This window comes from Rhopalosiphum padi, chromosome 2, assembly GCF_020882245.1.
Source record: "Rhopalosiphum padi isolate XX-2018 chromosome 2, ASM2088224v1, whole genome shotgun sequence".
In the NCBI taxonomy this organism is placed as follows: domain Eukaryota; kingdom Metazoa; phylum Arthropoda; class Insecta; order Hemiptera; family Aphididae; genus Rhopalosiphum; species Rhopalosiphum padi.
Window position 1 is genome coordinate 60,555,686 of NC_083598.1, and position 16,436 is coordinate 60,572,121.

At 26.7% G+C, this 16,436-nt stretch overlaps 2 protein-coding genes across 9 annotated transcripts in view; both read right to left on the reverse strand.

Moving 5' to 3' along the window:
* Positions 1–9: 9 nt before the first annotated feature.
* Positions 10–10,503, reverse strand: LOC132921327 (protein transport protein Sec24D). Of its 4 annotated transcripts, none has more exons than XM_060984294.1 (18): positions 10,346–10,503; positions 10,142–10,269; positions 9,377–9,480; positions 7,181–9,307; positions 6,937–7,116; positions 6,671–6,866; positions 6,496–6,611; positions 5,399–5,602; positions 4,156–4,362; positions 3,884–4,010; positions 3,655–3,815; positions 3,394–3,573; positions 2,352–2,553; positions 2,093–2,287; positions 1,825–2,028; positions 1,570–1,763; positions 1,342–1,496; positions 10–190 (listed from the first exon to the last, which is right to left on the reverse strand). In XM_060984294.1, the coding sequence occupies exons 2-17, from the start codon at positions 10,236–10,238 to the stop codon at positions 1,356–1,358; spliced, it is 4,635 nt and encodes a 1,544-aa protein (XP_060840277.1). In that variant the 5' UTR covers positions 10,239–10,269; positions 10,346–10,503; the 3' UTR covers positions 10–190; positions 1,342–1,355. The 4 variants fall into 4 exon arrangements, with proteins under 4 accessions (XP_060840277.1, XP_060840274.1, XP_060840276.1 ...); XM_060984291.1 differs by having other exon boundaries at positions 7,181–9,310; XM_060984293.1 differs by having other exon boundaries at positions 7,181–9,310; positions 10,142–10,249; positions 10,346–10,501.
* Positions 10,504–13,682: 3,179 nt separating this feature from the next.
* The window catches only part of LOC132921329 (phosphatidylcholine:ceramide cholinephosphotransferase 2-like), a 31,702-nt gene continuing 28,948 nt past the window's right edge, over positions 13,683–16,436 (reverse strand). For all 5 annotated transcript variants that reach the window (XM_060984297.1, XM_060984299.1, XM_060984300.1 and 2 more), the window contains one exon: positions 13,683–16,430. In XM_060984297.1, coding sequence (XP_060840280.1) covers positions 16,272–16,430 — 159 coding nt within the window. In that variant the 3' untranslated portion in view covers positions 13,683–16,271. The remainder of the gene's footprint in view (positions 16,431–16,436) is intronic.

Sequence of the window (16,436 nt, forward strand, 5' to 3'; positions counted from 1 at the left end):
TAATCATAATAAAATCAAAAAATAATATAATAAATATAATAACAACAGATATTTCTATGACTGTGTATACATCATTAAAAATTACAAATGTAACATAACAATCGTGCAGTATAGACAAAACAATAAGTAATCATATAGTAATTCAAGTAATTGTATTGGTGTTAATCCCACATTGACCCCTACCAATTACCTAAAAATAAAAACAAAATATAAAATAATTAAAAAATCAAATTTGATTTTTAACAACATAATATGTTTTTAGTAGGTACTAATAAAAATAACTACTATAGAATTATTCTATATTATTATATTATTTTATTTTATTTTATAACCTAACATTTATAAATAGAACTTGTCTAATATAAATACTATTTTAGTATATTAAATTATTACTTTATTTCATTAGGAATTAATTAAAATTAAAATAAAAACAATTATAAAAAAAGTACTTATAAATTATTAACATTCATTGTACACAATTTGTCAATAATCAGAACTTCAGTAGTTGCAACTATTGTATGCAGTACAATACAAAGACATTTCTTACAAATTTATAGTTAAAATGGATATTTATTGAATTGAAAATATTATAGTGAATATAAAAAAAAATAATAATAATTATGTTTATACCCTCAAAGCTAAAATTAAAAAAATTATCTGTACATTATAGACTAGTTAATATTTATTGGAATTATTGAATTTTTCTTATATTATGTACAACATAATAAAATCTTGTGGCCACAGTAAAATGTTTTCATGATGATTACATTGTTATACATAAATCATAAGTAAGTCAAATTTATTGAATTTTACATGTATTCTAGGCAACAAAATTGCATATTATGCAGTAAAAATAATACATAGAGAATATAGTTTTAAACATGGAAAATGTAATGTTTCATAATAAAATTGAAACAATTTTATTGATTAGACTTATTGGAATTTGGATTATCACAAACATACAAAAAATTATGAAATAAAAAACATTTTTAACTGGAATCATTAATAAATAATTCATTAACAGTAATATCTTTAGAGCAATCATATATTCTTATTCCAAATAATTGTAGGAAATAATTCATGCATTGAAAAAATATTATTGCACAACACTATAACAAAATAATATTATTTATTTAAAAAAATATATTATCATTTTTAAATGAATATAAGAAATAATTTGAATAAGTAAAAGAATGAATAATAATCAAACATTATTTTTTTATACCTTAACGTAATTACACTCAATAGTTTATAACATAAAAATCAATAACTTTCTTCAATTGTTTTAAAGTAAACCACACTAAGTAGTACAATAGTATGTACTGAAAATAATATGTTTACCATTTTTGTGTGTGCTAACTGAGCAAATTGCGAATTTCCTTATGCATGTGACACAGAAATTCTACATAAGATGAACTATTGTCAATGCCATGATCTTCAACTAAGAAATGTCTCATAACAGTTTCGATTTTATCTTTCTGGCGTATAATTGAAAGCTATAAACAAAATATAACATTAAACACATACAAAATAAATTTAATTAATATCTATCTACAGAAGTATACATACTCGCATAGTGTGACTTCGTTCTTTTTGAATTTTAGACAACACTTGACGAACAGCTTTGTTGAGTGGATTATCCAACACGGGAATAGCAGAATGTTCAGTATCAACATATGTTATGTTCTGAACACCAAACACGTCTGACAAGAATGTTTGACTTAGACCCATACCAAGCCACAAAAACATATAAACTCCATTTTCTAAACCCAAAAATATTGTATTTATTAATACAAAAATTAAAAATAAAAATGCTTTGTTTACCCAAAATATAAGCTCCATTTTCTGCAAGCTTCTCAAAAGAGCACCTCAATTGATCTGGTATTGAAACATCATCCAATAGTTTTTCATCAGCAAGTGTATGAATAGGAATCAGGCGTGGATAGAAATAACCCAATGTTGTAGGTATATCCGCAGTGATAACAAGGTGCATGTTAAACCAACGATCATCAACTGTCAGATCAGGACCTACATAAAAAAAAGTCGTTAATTTCTTTATTTCTATTGTAGGTAAATAAAATAAATAGCATACCACCAGACATTGCATCACATTTAATCAAACAATTAACATATAGAGGCATAAGTTTCATGCATTCAGGCAAAATAAGTTGACCAGCTGAAGATGGTGATGCACAATGCTTTCTATAAGTAGCTAATATTTGAGCAGTCTTATTAGTAATTGCGTCCTTTACTTGTCGTCCAGAACTTTCCAATATTTTGTACATAACTAAATAAAATTAAAATACAATTTAAAGAATTTAATCTGTACCATAAAAACAAATATAACGTACCTTGTTTTCCAAAGAAATTCATTATTGTATCTAAGTCACAGCTACGATATAATTCACCCATTTGTCCACTAGAACGTAATGATAGATTTAATATACGCACACGTCTTTGCCCACTACAAGATGTATATAACATGGCTGTTTGTACCAATACTCCATCTTGTTCATCAAGCTTATCATCGTGTTTCACTTCAATTGCAATAGCCTGGAAATACATGATAATAAATAATGTAATAATAATAATTAATAATATTTATCACAATAAATAATGTGAAAAATGACAAAACCAACATAATAAATTAATAATATAAGAAGAAAAGTTCAATGATTTGGATTGACTAAGAATACAGACAAATAGTGTTGAGTATTAATATTTGTCATAATATTATAAATTTAAAAGTATTAAATACTTAAAATATGTCTTGTAAGTTTTTTACTGTTTTTACATGACAATTCAGATTTCTAGTTTTATATTTTGAAGTAGGACACCTACTTTTTTTTAATGTGTGTAATATAAAAATATAATACTGTAATAAACTACCAAATGACTACAAATTCTAGAAACTATTAAGAAATATGTTGATGCACAATATCTATGAATCCTGGTACTTGTTATTGCAAATCATAATGTATTGAATATATAGAAATCTGAATTATAAATTTGATTTTCACAAACCGGATTTGACTTATTAAATATATATTATAATGATAAGACATTCACAGAATTAAACCTACAAAAATAACAACTCAAAATACACCACTTATAAGGAAGCCCACAGCACAGCATATTCAGAGGTATCAGATCTGTTGAATCCATAGCACCTCATACCTCACGCTTTAACATACACTTGTTATACTTGAGTTAAATTAAATAAATGAACTATTTCAATTGCAATTGACTTAATCAATCATTTTGAATCGACAACTTGAAGAAACGTAAAGTAAAATCACAACAATAGTTTTAAGTAAATCAATACTTTTTCTAGACCAGAAATTTAGTTTAGTGTAGATTAGATCATCTTAAACATATTTTGATGTTAGTTACCTTATCACAATCAATAGCAGCTAATTCAACATCAGTAGAATTTGACATAAAAAAATGCCCATAAAAATCAGTAGGACGAGTACCAGTAGATGTTCGTACTCGCATTACAGCATCAAAAACAGTTGGTCGGCTAATATCATGTTTTAAATCAGATAAGAACCGTTGACCATCTACTTCAGCCTAAATTTTAAAAATATTAATTGTATTATAATAAAGTAAAAACATGAATATAATTAAAAACATAAAATCCAAAGAACTTACTTGGAAATATGTGTATTTAAAAATTTCACCTCCACTAATTTTAGAAATTTGACCAATTGTAGGTAAATCAATAAAAGAGTTATTAGTGATGAATAAATCAACACTACATCCAACTTGAACACACTCTTCTCCCAATTCTTTATACACATTAGTTTGTGGATCTGTATAAAGATATATTTATGTATACTTAATCAGTGAAAATTAAAAAGTTATTCAAGGTTTATCTTACTCAGTATAGTTTTTTCTTTATCGGTGGCAAGTAGTTTTCGATCTTCGCGATTCTTAAGTTTACCTGGAGCTTCTGCTATTGGCAAAGATGAATGGAATACAAATAATTTACCACAACAATCTGCATTCTAAAGAAACAATGTTTTTATAAAATTAATTTAAGATTGCTAAGAACTACCCTATTAGAAAAAAAAAAACAACAATGTTATTAAATTTTTTTCTATACATATTTTATTAAAGATATATCTTATAATATTGCAAATCAAAATGTACCTTCAATGCCTCCATTCCTGCTTTTATTGCTGGTAAAAGAATAGTTTCAGTAGTTCTTGTTTCATTAAACTGAGTTGGAATTTGTTCCATAAGTACATCAATAACTTGAGATGATTGTTCTGGATCACATAAGAACCCATCCAACAATGGCATAAATACTTCAGATGTGTCACCAACAATCATCATTTGAGGAACAGCTAATGTCTCCTGAAATAAATTTAATTATTATAATTACTAATGAAGTTGTGGATAATATATTATTCATTGCTACCTATTAGAATTTCTTATGAATATAATATCTTCAAAAATTTTAATTTATTCATTATTTTAGACGTTAAATTTATATTAATACACAATCATCAATACAAGGGGACACAATTGTACATAGTTATTAAAAAAACATGGGTATACAGTCATACAGATATGTATTGAACAGTAATATTATTTTTTTTTTTAAATAAAATCTAACTAGCAAGGAATTTGTGGTTCATAGCAATGAGTGTGAGGTTCTTTCTGGAACTCTTCAAAGATTAAAATTAACAATAAATATTGGTAGAAGTATTGATATATGAGCAGAACCAAACTTGTGTTGTTAGTTTTAGTATTAGAATGAATTATCAAAATTAAAGTAATGAACATTATCATTATGAGACGTATTTTTTTATGTTGACTTTTTAACTTTTATTAACAATTTTAAAGCATGATATGAGCATTTTCAAACTGTAGAATTTTAAACTCAAAAGTGATTGATTTTTAACTTATAGACACATGAAACTTTTTAAGTTTTTACTTAAACAGAAATTTTGAAAAAAAAAATGTAAAATATGTAAGAAAGCATCTACTATATTTAACAAAAAATTAATGTTTAATTAACTAGGCTTGATTTAAAATAATTTCAGATTCAATAATAATTGTCCGATTTCACAATTTTAAAATAATAATACACTACCATTATGACCTTAAATAAAGTGAATAATATATTTCTATACTTCACTTATTTTATACATAATTCTATAAATAATATTTAAAAACTACTTTTATTGCATTTACACAAATGAATAAGAAAATAATAATAATATAATAAGATACAATAATGATTAAATATTTTGTTATTTAATCTAATGAATATTTGCTTAATTTTTTTAGTTTTATCTATTCAAAAATAATTAATTCTTTAATGTTCTAATAAAATTATTCTATCTAAATTTGATTTAAATATTTTAAGTTCAAGTTTTTTTTTTACCTTGATATTGTAAAAATGAACAGTTGTATCATAAGTTATAAAACCAACACGTATTTTACTTTTTTCATTTCCCAACTCAGTTGGTAATTGAGTTAATAGCTCTTTCATGAAAGCACATATGAGCCGAACAAGTCCAGATTTAATATTATTATAAGAAACATCTATTACAAATATATATGCAGGAGGTTTTGGTTGAATTTCTTTCTGAAAAATACAAATAAAAACGTTATATTAAATTTAACAAATATAGAACAAATCAATAAAAAAAATATATTTATTGTTTTAAAAAAGCAGATATTATATCTGAAATAGTAAGTGAACCCTGCTTTTAATCAGAATCTACACTCTTATGAATGATAACAACAGGATAACTAATAGGACTTCTGAGCCTTTTGAAGTGCTCATTATTTATTTCTTAACACATTCAACTCTGCTAACCTATTTACATGCCATTTAAAATTTTCAATTTAATATTAGTGATACATTTACGAGTCATATTTGTTCTGTGTCAACCGGCGAAGTGACCATAATTTAATCTAGGTAAACTTATTTGGGGTAAGACCCTGGTACTATTTTTCATAACCATTATAATTTATATAAATCAAATATACCTTATTAAAAAAAAATTAGAATTAATAGAGTGAGTTAATTTTATGTTTAAAAGGGTTTAAAACTCCTATCTTCCTACCATTGACAATGAAACAGATATGACTATGCATCGTTTACCATAAAATGGATTTTTATTTAATGTAATGCTTATTGTTCCATTACGAATTTTAAAGTGGTCATTGTGGATAAACATACAAATCATACAATAAATAAATAATGATTGATTAGTCTTGTAAGCAACCTCTGACACAGAAACAAATCAGTAAAATTAATCACATGGTTTGTCATTAATATGTAGCAGACGTTGAAAGTGTTAACAAAAATAAATACTTTAGATCCAAAATTTCCAAAAAATGAAAAATAAATTTTAATAAAAGAATATGTATAAATATGTCATTAGTTCAATAAAATAATGAAACATAATGAATTACTTTAAAGCTTAAATATTTAATTTTCATTAAAATGTAAATGCTAATGATTATACATACCCTACAATATTCTTTTGGAACAATAAATTCATATGAGCCAAAACATAATTCAGGCCTTTCAGAACGGTCAAGCCGTTGACCAGTATGATCCAAATGTTGAAAATATTCAACTGGTACTAAAAAACATTGTATTTTATTAAAAATAAACTGTTAATCATGAAAAATGAAAAATTACCTTCTGTTGTAGCTTTACATAAAAGGCAAGTAAAGTGTTTTCCACCATCAATGAACTGCATAAATGGACTCATATAAGCTTTACACCTCTTACATCTAACTGGTCCAATTTCACCAGTATTTATAATAGGCAAAGGATACTCATCGGGTTTTATTTTTGCTAGTGGACTGATAACTAATCCGAATGGTACAGAAGTCTAAAAACATTTTAAAATTAATTATTAAACACATTTCAATTATTTAAAATTAAAATTAAATTGAACAAACCTGTTTCATAATGTCTGTTGTAGTAGGTACACAATACATAGTTGATCTTATTAATCTAGGTGATGCATTACCAGAATCTTGCACAGTGAAATCTGTAGTAACTAAAGGGGGTACTAGACCTCTTTGATTAGTTAAAAATAAACCACTTTTACTTTGTTGGTCATCTTGTATAACTTGTACCTGAATATAATTAAATATTATAGTTTTTAATTGTCTAACAAATCCGATTTAGTTTAATACTAACTGGACTTGGCATTTGATCTGGATCTAATCTCCTACTTGGAGCTGGCTGACCCATATAAGCTGGTGTACCTTGATTAAAACCAGGTTGTTGAGGTGGATACCCAGGTTGTTGAGGTGGATAACCAGATTGTTGAGGTGGATAATTAGGTTGCTGAGGATGAAAACCATTATGTTGCTGTGAATATCCAGGTTGTTGAGCTGATTGAGATGTTAAGCCAGGCTGTTGAGGTGGGTAACCTGCTTGTCGTGGTGGCAAATTACCTGTCTGAGAAGGAAAACCCATTTGTTGAGATGGTAAGCTTCCTGGCTGAAGAGGAAAGCCTTGTTGCTGTTGAGGTGAAAAACCTGATTGCTGTGGTATTAAATTGGGTTGTTGTTGAAATCCTGGCTTCTGTAGTGTTGAATTAGGTGGTGGTGGAAAACCTGGCTGCTGCAAAGTTGAATTGGGTTGAGGTGGAAAGCCTGGTTGTTGCAAAGTTGAATTGGGTTGAGGTGGAAAACCCGGTTGTTGTGGTGTTGAATTAGGTTGTGGCGGAAAACCTGGCTGCTGCAGTATTGAATTGGGTTGAGGTGGAAAGCCTGGCTGCTGCAAAGTTGAATTGGGTTGTGGCGGAAAACCTGGCTGCTGCAGTGTTAAATTGGGTTGAGGTGGAAAGCCTGGTTGTTGCGATATAGAATTAGGTTGTGGTGGAAAGCCTGGTTGCCGTGGTGTTGAACTAGGTTGTGGGGGGAAACCTGGCTGCTGCAAAGTTGAATTGGGTTGAGGTGGAAAGCCTGGTTGTTGCAAAGTTGAATTGGGTTGAGGTGGGAAGCCTGGTTGCTGTGGTGTTGAATTAGGTTCTGGTGGAAAACCTGGTTGCCGTGGTGTTGAATTAGGTTGTGGGGGGAAACCTGGCTGCTGCAAAGTTGAATTGGGTTGAGGTGGAAAGCCTGGTTGTTGTGGTGTTGAATTAGGTTGTGGCGGAAAACCTGGCTGCTGCAGTGTTGAATTGGGTTGAGGTGGAAAGCCTGATTGTTGCGATATAGAATTAGGTAGTGGTGGAAAACCTGGCTGCTTCAAAGTTGAATTGGGTTGAGGTGGAAAACCTGGTTGCTGTGGTGGGAAACCTGATTGATGCAAAGTTGAACTGGGTTGAGGTGGAAAGCCTGGTTTCTGCGATATTGAATTAGGTTGTGGTGGAAAGCCTGGCTGCTGCAGTGTTGAATTGGGTTGAGGTGGAAAACCTGGTTGTTGCGATGTTGAATTAGGTTGTGGTGGAAAACCTCGCTGCTGTGTTGAATTGGGTTGAGGTGGAAAACTTGACTGTTGCGATATTGAATTAGGTTGTGGTGGAAAACCTGGCTGCTGCAGTGTTGAATTAGGTTGAGGTGGAAAGCCTGGTTGTTGCGATGTTGAATTAGGTTGTGGCGGAAAACCTGGCTGCTGCGGTGTTGAATTGGGTTGAGGTGGAAAACCTGGTTGTTGCAATATTGAATTAGGTTGTGGTGGAAAACCTCGCTGCTGTGGTGAGGAATTAGGTTGTCTTGTAAAATCTGACTGAGATATTAAATTAGACGGTGGCGGAAAATCTGGCTGTTGAAGTGACGCTTTTGATTGTTGTGGCGGATAATTTGATTGATACTCTAATTTTTGTGTAGATAAATCTGATTGGGATGGAACATTTTCAACCAATTGAGGTTGTTGAACATTGCTCGGATACGATCTTTGAGAACGAGATTGAGGAGAAACAACAGAAAAAGCTGATTGAATTGGTTGAGATGAACTTAATCCAGAACCAATTTGATTTGAAACCAAATTTGAGGTATTTGTACTAAATTCATTAGATTCTCCATACATTGCCTCACTTAAATTATTTGGAGTGCCATTATTAAAATCTTTTGACTCTTGATTAATAATTCCATCATGAATATTTGATTGAATACTATTTCCGGGAAAAGCAGATTGTGGTATCAAATTATTGGTTTTGTCTTGAAAATTATCTGAAGAATTTTGATTGGAACTTCCTCCAAAAGGTACTGATGAAGAAAATTGCTTAGGAGGCCCAGTCAATTCAATATTAAAATCAGCAGGTGAATATGATTGCGAAGTATTTACTTGTGGTCCATTTGAAAAGTTACTAATATTACTCGGCTGAAAAATTTAAATAAAATAAACTTTTAGATATGCATATCTTATAATAAAATAATTAAAAATTACCAAAGTATTATTTTGAACAGGTGGTAGTGAAGGTCTATTATTAAATCCTAGTTGTGAAAATTGATCATTCAACTGTCCTTCAGTCTGGTTATAAGATGGTACATCTATAATTAAAATGAATAATACAAAAATCACAAATTGTATATTATAGTTAATGAATTCAATAACTATTTATTTGTCTATTTTATTAAAATAATAATTGCACATATTATTTGTAATTTTAATTTTTAATAATCAAAGATGCTCAAAACACATTCTATTACATAATATTGTAAATAAAATTAAGTTTCAAATTAAACAAAAAAAAATTGAATTAAAAAATATTGCAATGATAGTGATAACACCATAAAAATATCTAGAACTAGCTGGATTTATTTTAATAAAATTAAAAGTATAATATTTAATCAATGTTAAATGCATCAATTCTATTAAATATTTTCTTTTTAAATTTATAATACATATGTTTATGAAAATTGTTTTAAACTCCTAAGCCTAAGATAAGTTGATTATTTATAATATAATATTCTCTGCTTAATAAAGTATTCAGCAGATATTCAATGTAGTAAATAATTATCAAACGAAAGTATATCAAAACAAACATTCAAACAATAATAATATATCAATGCATTAAGTTTAAAGGTCAATAATTTATTATAAAAGCATAAAGCATTTTATATTTAATCATTATATTCCCCATCACTCTTGTTACAAGTATAAAAAAGCCAAAACATAACAGTGAAATCATTCTAAAAACTTGTTACTTACTGCTCGATGGTGTATTATGTTGACCGTTTTGTTGTGATGTTGGAGGAGCGCCATAATTTTGTGTTGGACGCTCTTGTGCAAACTGAGAATTATTCATTTCTCGTCCAACTAAAATAATTGTATATATACTGTAAAAACAATCAAATTATAAGATGATCTATGCATGAACTTATTGATAAGTAAGTAAATAGTACACACTCTCACCAGTTTTAAAATATCCAACAATATTGGCAAATGCCAACAATAAACGGTTGACTTTTTTTCACTCAGGCATTTACAATTAACTTAAACAGTAGTTGGAACTCGAAATCTTAACATCACACATCAACTAGTCAGGCTGAGCCGAAAATGCTATTCGTGCCACGTAAGTGTGTATCACGCATGCGCCACCAAAGCCACGTTCCGAACTATTTTGTAGCCAATTAAATCGATCAAAAACCGCGGGTTTATTACAAATTCAAAATTCTGTTTAAATATCAACAATTGAAACCAAATATTTTTACGCTTAGATACTATTAAGACAGGACCACGAACGTAGGTACTCAGACCGCTTTTCTCGGGTCATTTGTCAGAGACCTATTTTTAAGGGGAACGTACTTACAAAAAAATTTAAAATATTGACGGGCCTCAGCTATAGCTTAGATAACGGGACCTAATCACTTTTTAAAACTTATTCATTTATTAACATTGAATCCTAGTATTATAACTAGATACCGGATTCCCGTGCAATTGCATCTTTTAATGGCGTGTTTAGAACCCTAAATAAACAACCTACAAAACCAAATCAAGAAATTTAGATTAATTTAAAGAACGTTTTATTTTGCAAAAAATTGCAAGTTTCAGGTTTATTTTTTAGAAAAATGTACTAATTAGGTTAGGTTAGGTACTTTTGTATAAATATTTTTGCTCCATAATCTATTATAACATCTATCTAATTTATCATTGCTATATTATGTTGTCATATGAAATATAGGACTTTAATATCTAATAATAATATAATTATGTTTAAATCGATATTATACGACGTAATTAAGATAATGACGAGACTACTACAATTGTCGATTATATATACGATATACAGGTACGTCATACAGTATCAACTATAGTCTATCCACAGACCGCAGGAGCCGTAATTAACTCATGTTTTCACAATTAAAACACATCATATATTAGCCATTTATAGGTGACAGAACAAGACATAATTTTACAGAAAAAACTTGAAAATAATATATACCTAAATGATAATAAATTTTAGTCAAATATTTTAAATCAGTTTATTATTATTATTTTATTCAAATTGAATTAAATTTTTTTTTATATTTTAAAATAATACTTAATAGTTAATGTCAACTAAAAAGTAATAAAATTTGAAGTACCTAGAATGAAAAATCTGTTACATAATGCCGAATAAAAATTTGTTTTTGTACGATTTTGCACAATTCATCATTTTAATTGCACGTTTTTTAAAAGTTTGCTGTACAAAAATCCGATTATTAATTATAATTTATATTATTATAAGTATAACATATAAAAATTAATTATTAGTTTTTGTGTATATCAGACAAATTTTTCTTTAAAAATCAGGCCTAATGCTAAAAAAAATAAGTGGACACGGGAAATTTAGTTTTCCCTACTTAGGACCTAAGTAAAATTTTTTTTTTTCATAATTATGTTCTTGTTTAATTGAAACCGAGTAACAAAAGTCAAAAAATCATTTCAATACCTTAACTAGAATCTAGATAAAATTGCACATTAAATTGCTATCCATAACAATATTATATATAAATTCTGCCACCATGGAAATAATATATATAATATATAATATATATAATATGTATATAATTGTATACAAAATGATTATCATAAAGATAAACACTCATTTTCACAAAAAGTATTTTTTTAAATGAATTTAAGTCAAACACAATTACTTACACAAAACAATATTTTGAATAAAAACTATATTTGTTGCTATTTAGGTATATTGTTATTATTTCTTTAAGTTTTACCTTTTTGTTTGAGATATGAAAGTACCTATATCTTTATTCTTTATTACTTTATATCATATTTTAAAGAAAAACGTTTTTTTTAATTTCAAATAAAAAAATGACTACCTATTGACTATTTGTATCTATGTATTTAAAGTTTAGATAAGTAAAATGAAGATCTATAAAGAAGATAGATAGATTTATAGATAATACAGGAGACAAAAATTCTTAGGGGGTATCTAAGGTACCTTAGAGTAATACAACTGGCTACCACAGAAGTCAGAACCACACTAACAGTTACCACCTAGTACCTACCCTCTTACACCAATTCACTAAGCTCATCAATAATCTATGTTTAAAATACTTATCAATAAAATCTATTTTTAGAAATTTGGACATATTTTATCCTGATTCATGAAATGGACAAATGTGTATACCTCTCTACAGTCTATTATTATAATTTTTTATTTTTTTGTAATCAAATATTATCTTGGTAATTCATAAATGTTGTTTAAGAGACGTAAAATTATATTGTACTTAATGTAAATAATAAAAATAATGATAATTTTTTCTGTACTGAATATAATTTTTTTGTACATAATCTAACGTAGAGAAACATGTGTAGTAGACGGCAAGTATGCGGTAAACCGCATATTATGACATATAGGAACGTACCACACGTACCGCATACGACAGATTACTCTTAATTTCATACCTATACTGTAACGAATGTAACTCTAAAAGTTTTTAGTGTATATTTTTGGAGTTTTGCATATTTTAGGCTTTCGCATTTTTTTGCTATTTGTATACGTACTTTAAACGTAGTTAATTGAAATTTGAGTAAAAAAAAAAACAAAAAAAAATATTTCAATTCGATACTCGGTCAACAAAGGGTTAAAATATGAAAACGTATACACACGGTTTAAACGTAATATGTAGGTACCAATGTATAAATAGAATCTTTACATTTTTTTAAATTATATATTTTATAGCACTTATTTTACCTTTTTTTAAGGCATACCTATTATAGCGCATATTTTATAGTTTTTTAGTGCTATTGCTATACGTTTCGAGCCCTGCTTATAACTCTTAAGCATTAATTTATACTATAATATTTTACAGATAAACTATGTTTATTATATTATTAGCTATTGAGTATTGTCAGTATTGACATTAATTCTTTTTTTTATAAATGTTAGTGGTTAAATTAGTAGGTATATTTCAATCTTTCTACAAATATACATACTTAAAACACAGGAATATAGGTATGAATTATTAATTATATATATAACTATAGACTATAGTTATACTATTACATAATAGTAAGATATCTTTATATGTCAAAAATATTGACTATTTAATTTAAACTGTAGGTGTCTATGTTCTAACTAAAATCCAATCTAAATAAAAAGCAATATTCCATTATAAGTAGTTCCTAAGTGACTAGGTCACCTTATTTTCTTCATTCTTTGTCATAAGAACAGCATTTTCAAATTTAAGAAAGATTAATTTTACAAATAAAAAATAAAATACCAAGGATAAAAATTAACAAATAATAAGCAAAAACACTACAAATTTAATTTTATTAATATTCAAAATACTGATAGAAAATTATAATTGTACATTTAAAAATAGTCCCTTACAAATAACAATGAAAAATTATCAGAACATTAAAAGGACTAAAATTTTCTTAACATTCTAAAACAAAATTATTTGATTATTTTCTTCTTTTTTTTTACAACTATTATTATTTTTTTTTTTCATTAAATCACAGAAACGGACAATTTATTTAATTGTCATTATTATTAAGAAAAAAAAACACATAACTTCGAAACAATATCTGGATTTATAGAAAAAATAAAAACTCCAGGTAGGTAACAACATTATTTCCTAGCTAGTCAGTGCAACACACAAAGACTATCACAGACAATCTAAAGAAGCACGAAAAAAGCTGCTTGTAAGCAATATAACACCATTTAGCACAATTTTTGTACATAAATGGAGTAAATGACTGGTATTTATTTGATAAAACTGTATATTCTGAACGGAATGAAAAATATTACTCTTTTGCCATTTCCAGTCCATAATGACTTCTAGGAATGTATACAACAGTTTTCAACAAGAATTAAATAATAATTATATAGTCATTATTTATTCATTACATTGTTAATATTAACCACTGATATCAATACTTTTTATAAGGACGGACCTCAATTGATAATTCATCGAAAATAAACTGTACTATTTGATTATAAAAACATATAGAATTACAATTTAAATGCAAATGTTTCACCTCACTAACATTTTAGGGAATACATCACTTAACTCTTTAAACATTGATTAAGAAGTCAAGTGAAATTTAAAACAGTAAAAAATTAACTAAAAAAAAAAAACTTGATTAGATTTATACAATAATTATACATAGTAAATCAAGTAATTATATTGCATCGTTTCAAGAGCAGATCTTACCAAAATATTTGGTAGATTTACACGGAGAAGAAATAGTCAAACTCACCCTCTTAAACACAAGAGATCTGATCTTGATAAAAAATTGTTTTAGAATTAACAAAGACTAGATAATAATAATTAAATATTAAGTTAACATAAATATTTTTTTTTATAATAATAATAATAATAATAATAATAATAATTCATTTTGTTCTATGCTACAACATTATTGTTTTAACAACAAAGAAAAACAAGAACAAGTAACTATAATAACATAATAAAGTGGCATATTTACAAGAATTGTCCTAGAGTATTATAATCTCTTCATCTAAAAATTCTATTATTATATAAATTTTATTCTCATATAATAAATATTTAATTTCATTAATAACTATTATATCAAGAGCTATTAAATTAATAAGTATAATATTAGTCATGGTATAGTTACATGTTTTGTAAATGTAAAATAATAAAATAGATTAAAAGATACTTTATGACCCTTAGCACAAATCATTGAAAATACACCACTGATAACATAAATTATTATTAAAAAACCATATTTGTTCTTTTTCAGACAGTTTTGTAAAATAAACCAAAGTAAAAAAAATAACTTAATTTAAATATTAAAAATAAAACAAAAATAACCATTTTTAAACATTAAAAATTAAAAACAAAGAAACCACAATTTATCAATAAAAAAAAAAGTGGGGTTTTCAATAAATAATTATGTTTATATGTAAATATTTATAAGTAAATTCATGAATGCATATTGAAGAATGATTATGGATTACTGATTAAAAATACTGATGACTTTAGGTATTAAATTTAGTTTAAAAAAATGTTTAATACTGTAAGGAGAAAGATGGAGTAAGAAAAATTGGCAAAAAATATACATATTAATTTTAAAATGTAAATTGAAAGGAGTAAATACTTACTTTGATTGTTATATTATACATATACACACATATATATTTATATATATTTATATGTAGATAAATATTTTAAGTATATGAGTGGGTGTTCCACTAAATTCTTTTTACACAAATACATTTTTAACACAATGTTTATAATATATATACATATATTGTTACACACTTTTAAATTATTAATAAATTAATATATAATTACTGGTATTATCTAAAAATATATTAAAGTATGAATTTAAAATTGTATTTAAAAAGAATTAATTACTTTAAAATAATAAAACTTTTATTATCAAATTCCCAGAATATGTTTCTAAAAACTATAAATTCCAGTTTTATTTCTAATAAAACTTAAAACAATTATTATTATTAAAGTAACATAGATTTGATAAATTTTAAGATTTTTTTTAAATATTTTTATTTTATTACTTTTAAAAAATTTCCAACGATTTTCAGGTTTTGTCATTTTAATAATTTTAAGCATAACATTTTTTGTTTGTTTTTGTTAGTATATATAAATTTTGAATTTGTTTGAGCAAACAGTTGGCATGTAACAATATAAATATATACATATAATACATTTTAAAGATCAAATATAAACATATATATATATATATATATATATATATTATGTATGTATGTATGTATGTATGTCAAAGAAGTAGGAATAGTTGTGAGTATGGAAATGTTAATTAGTTTATGTGATATTGTTTTTATTTTGTTATTATTTTACAGCCAAGGAACATTTTTTATAGATGAGATTCGTGACCTGGGCTAACTATCTCGATTTGGATATTTAGCAGCTGTGAAACGTCGAGGCCATGGTAAAGGCCAATCATATTGACGAGGTATTGGACCATTGATATTTCCTTCAAAATATTTGAACATCCAAAACCACCATGATCGTGATAAGTAATTATTGGAACTGCTATGCTATAA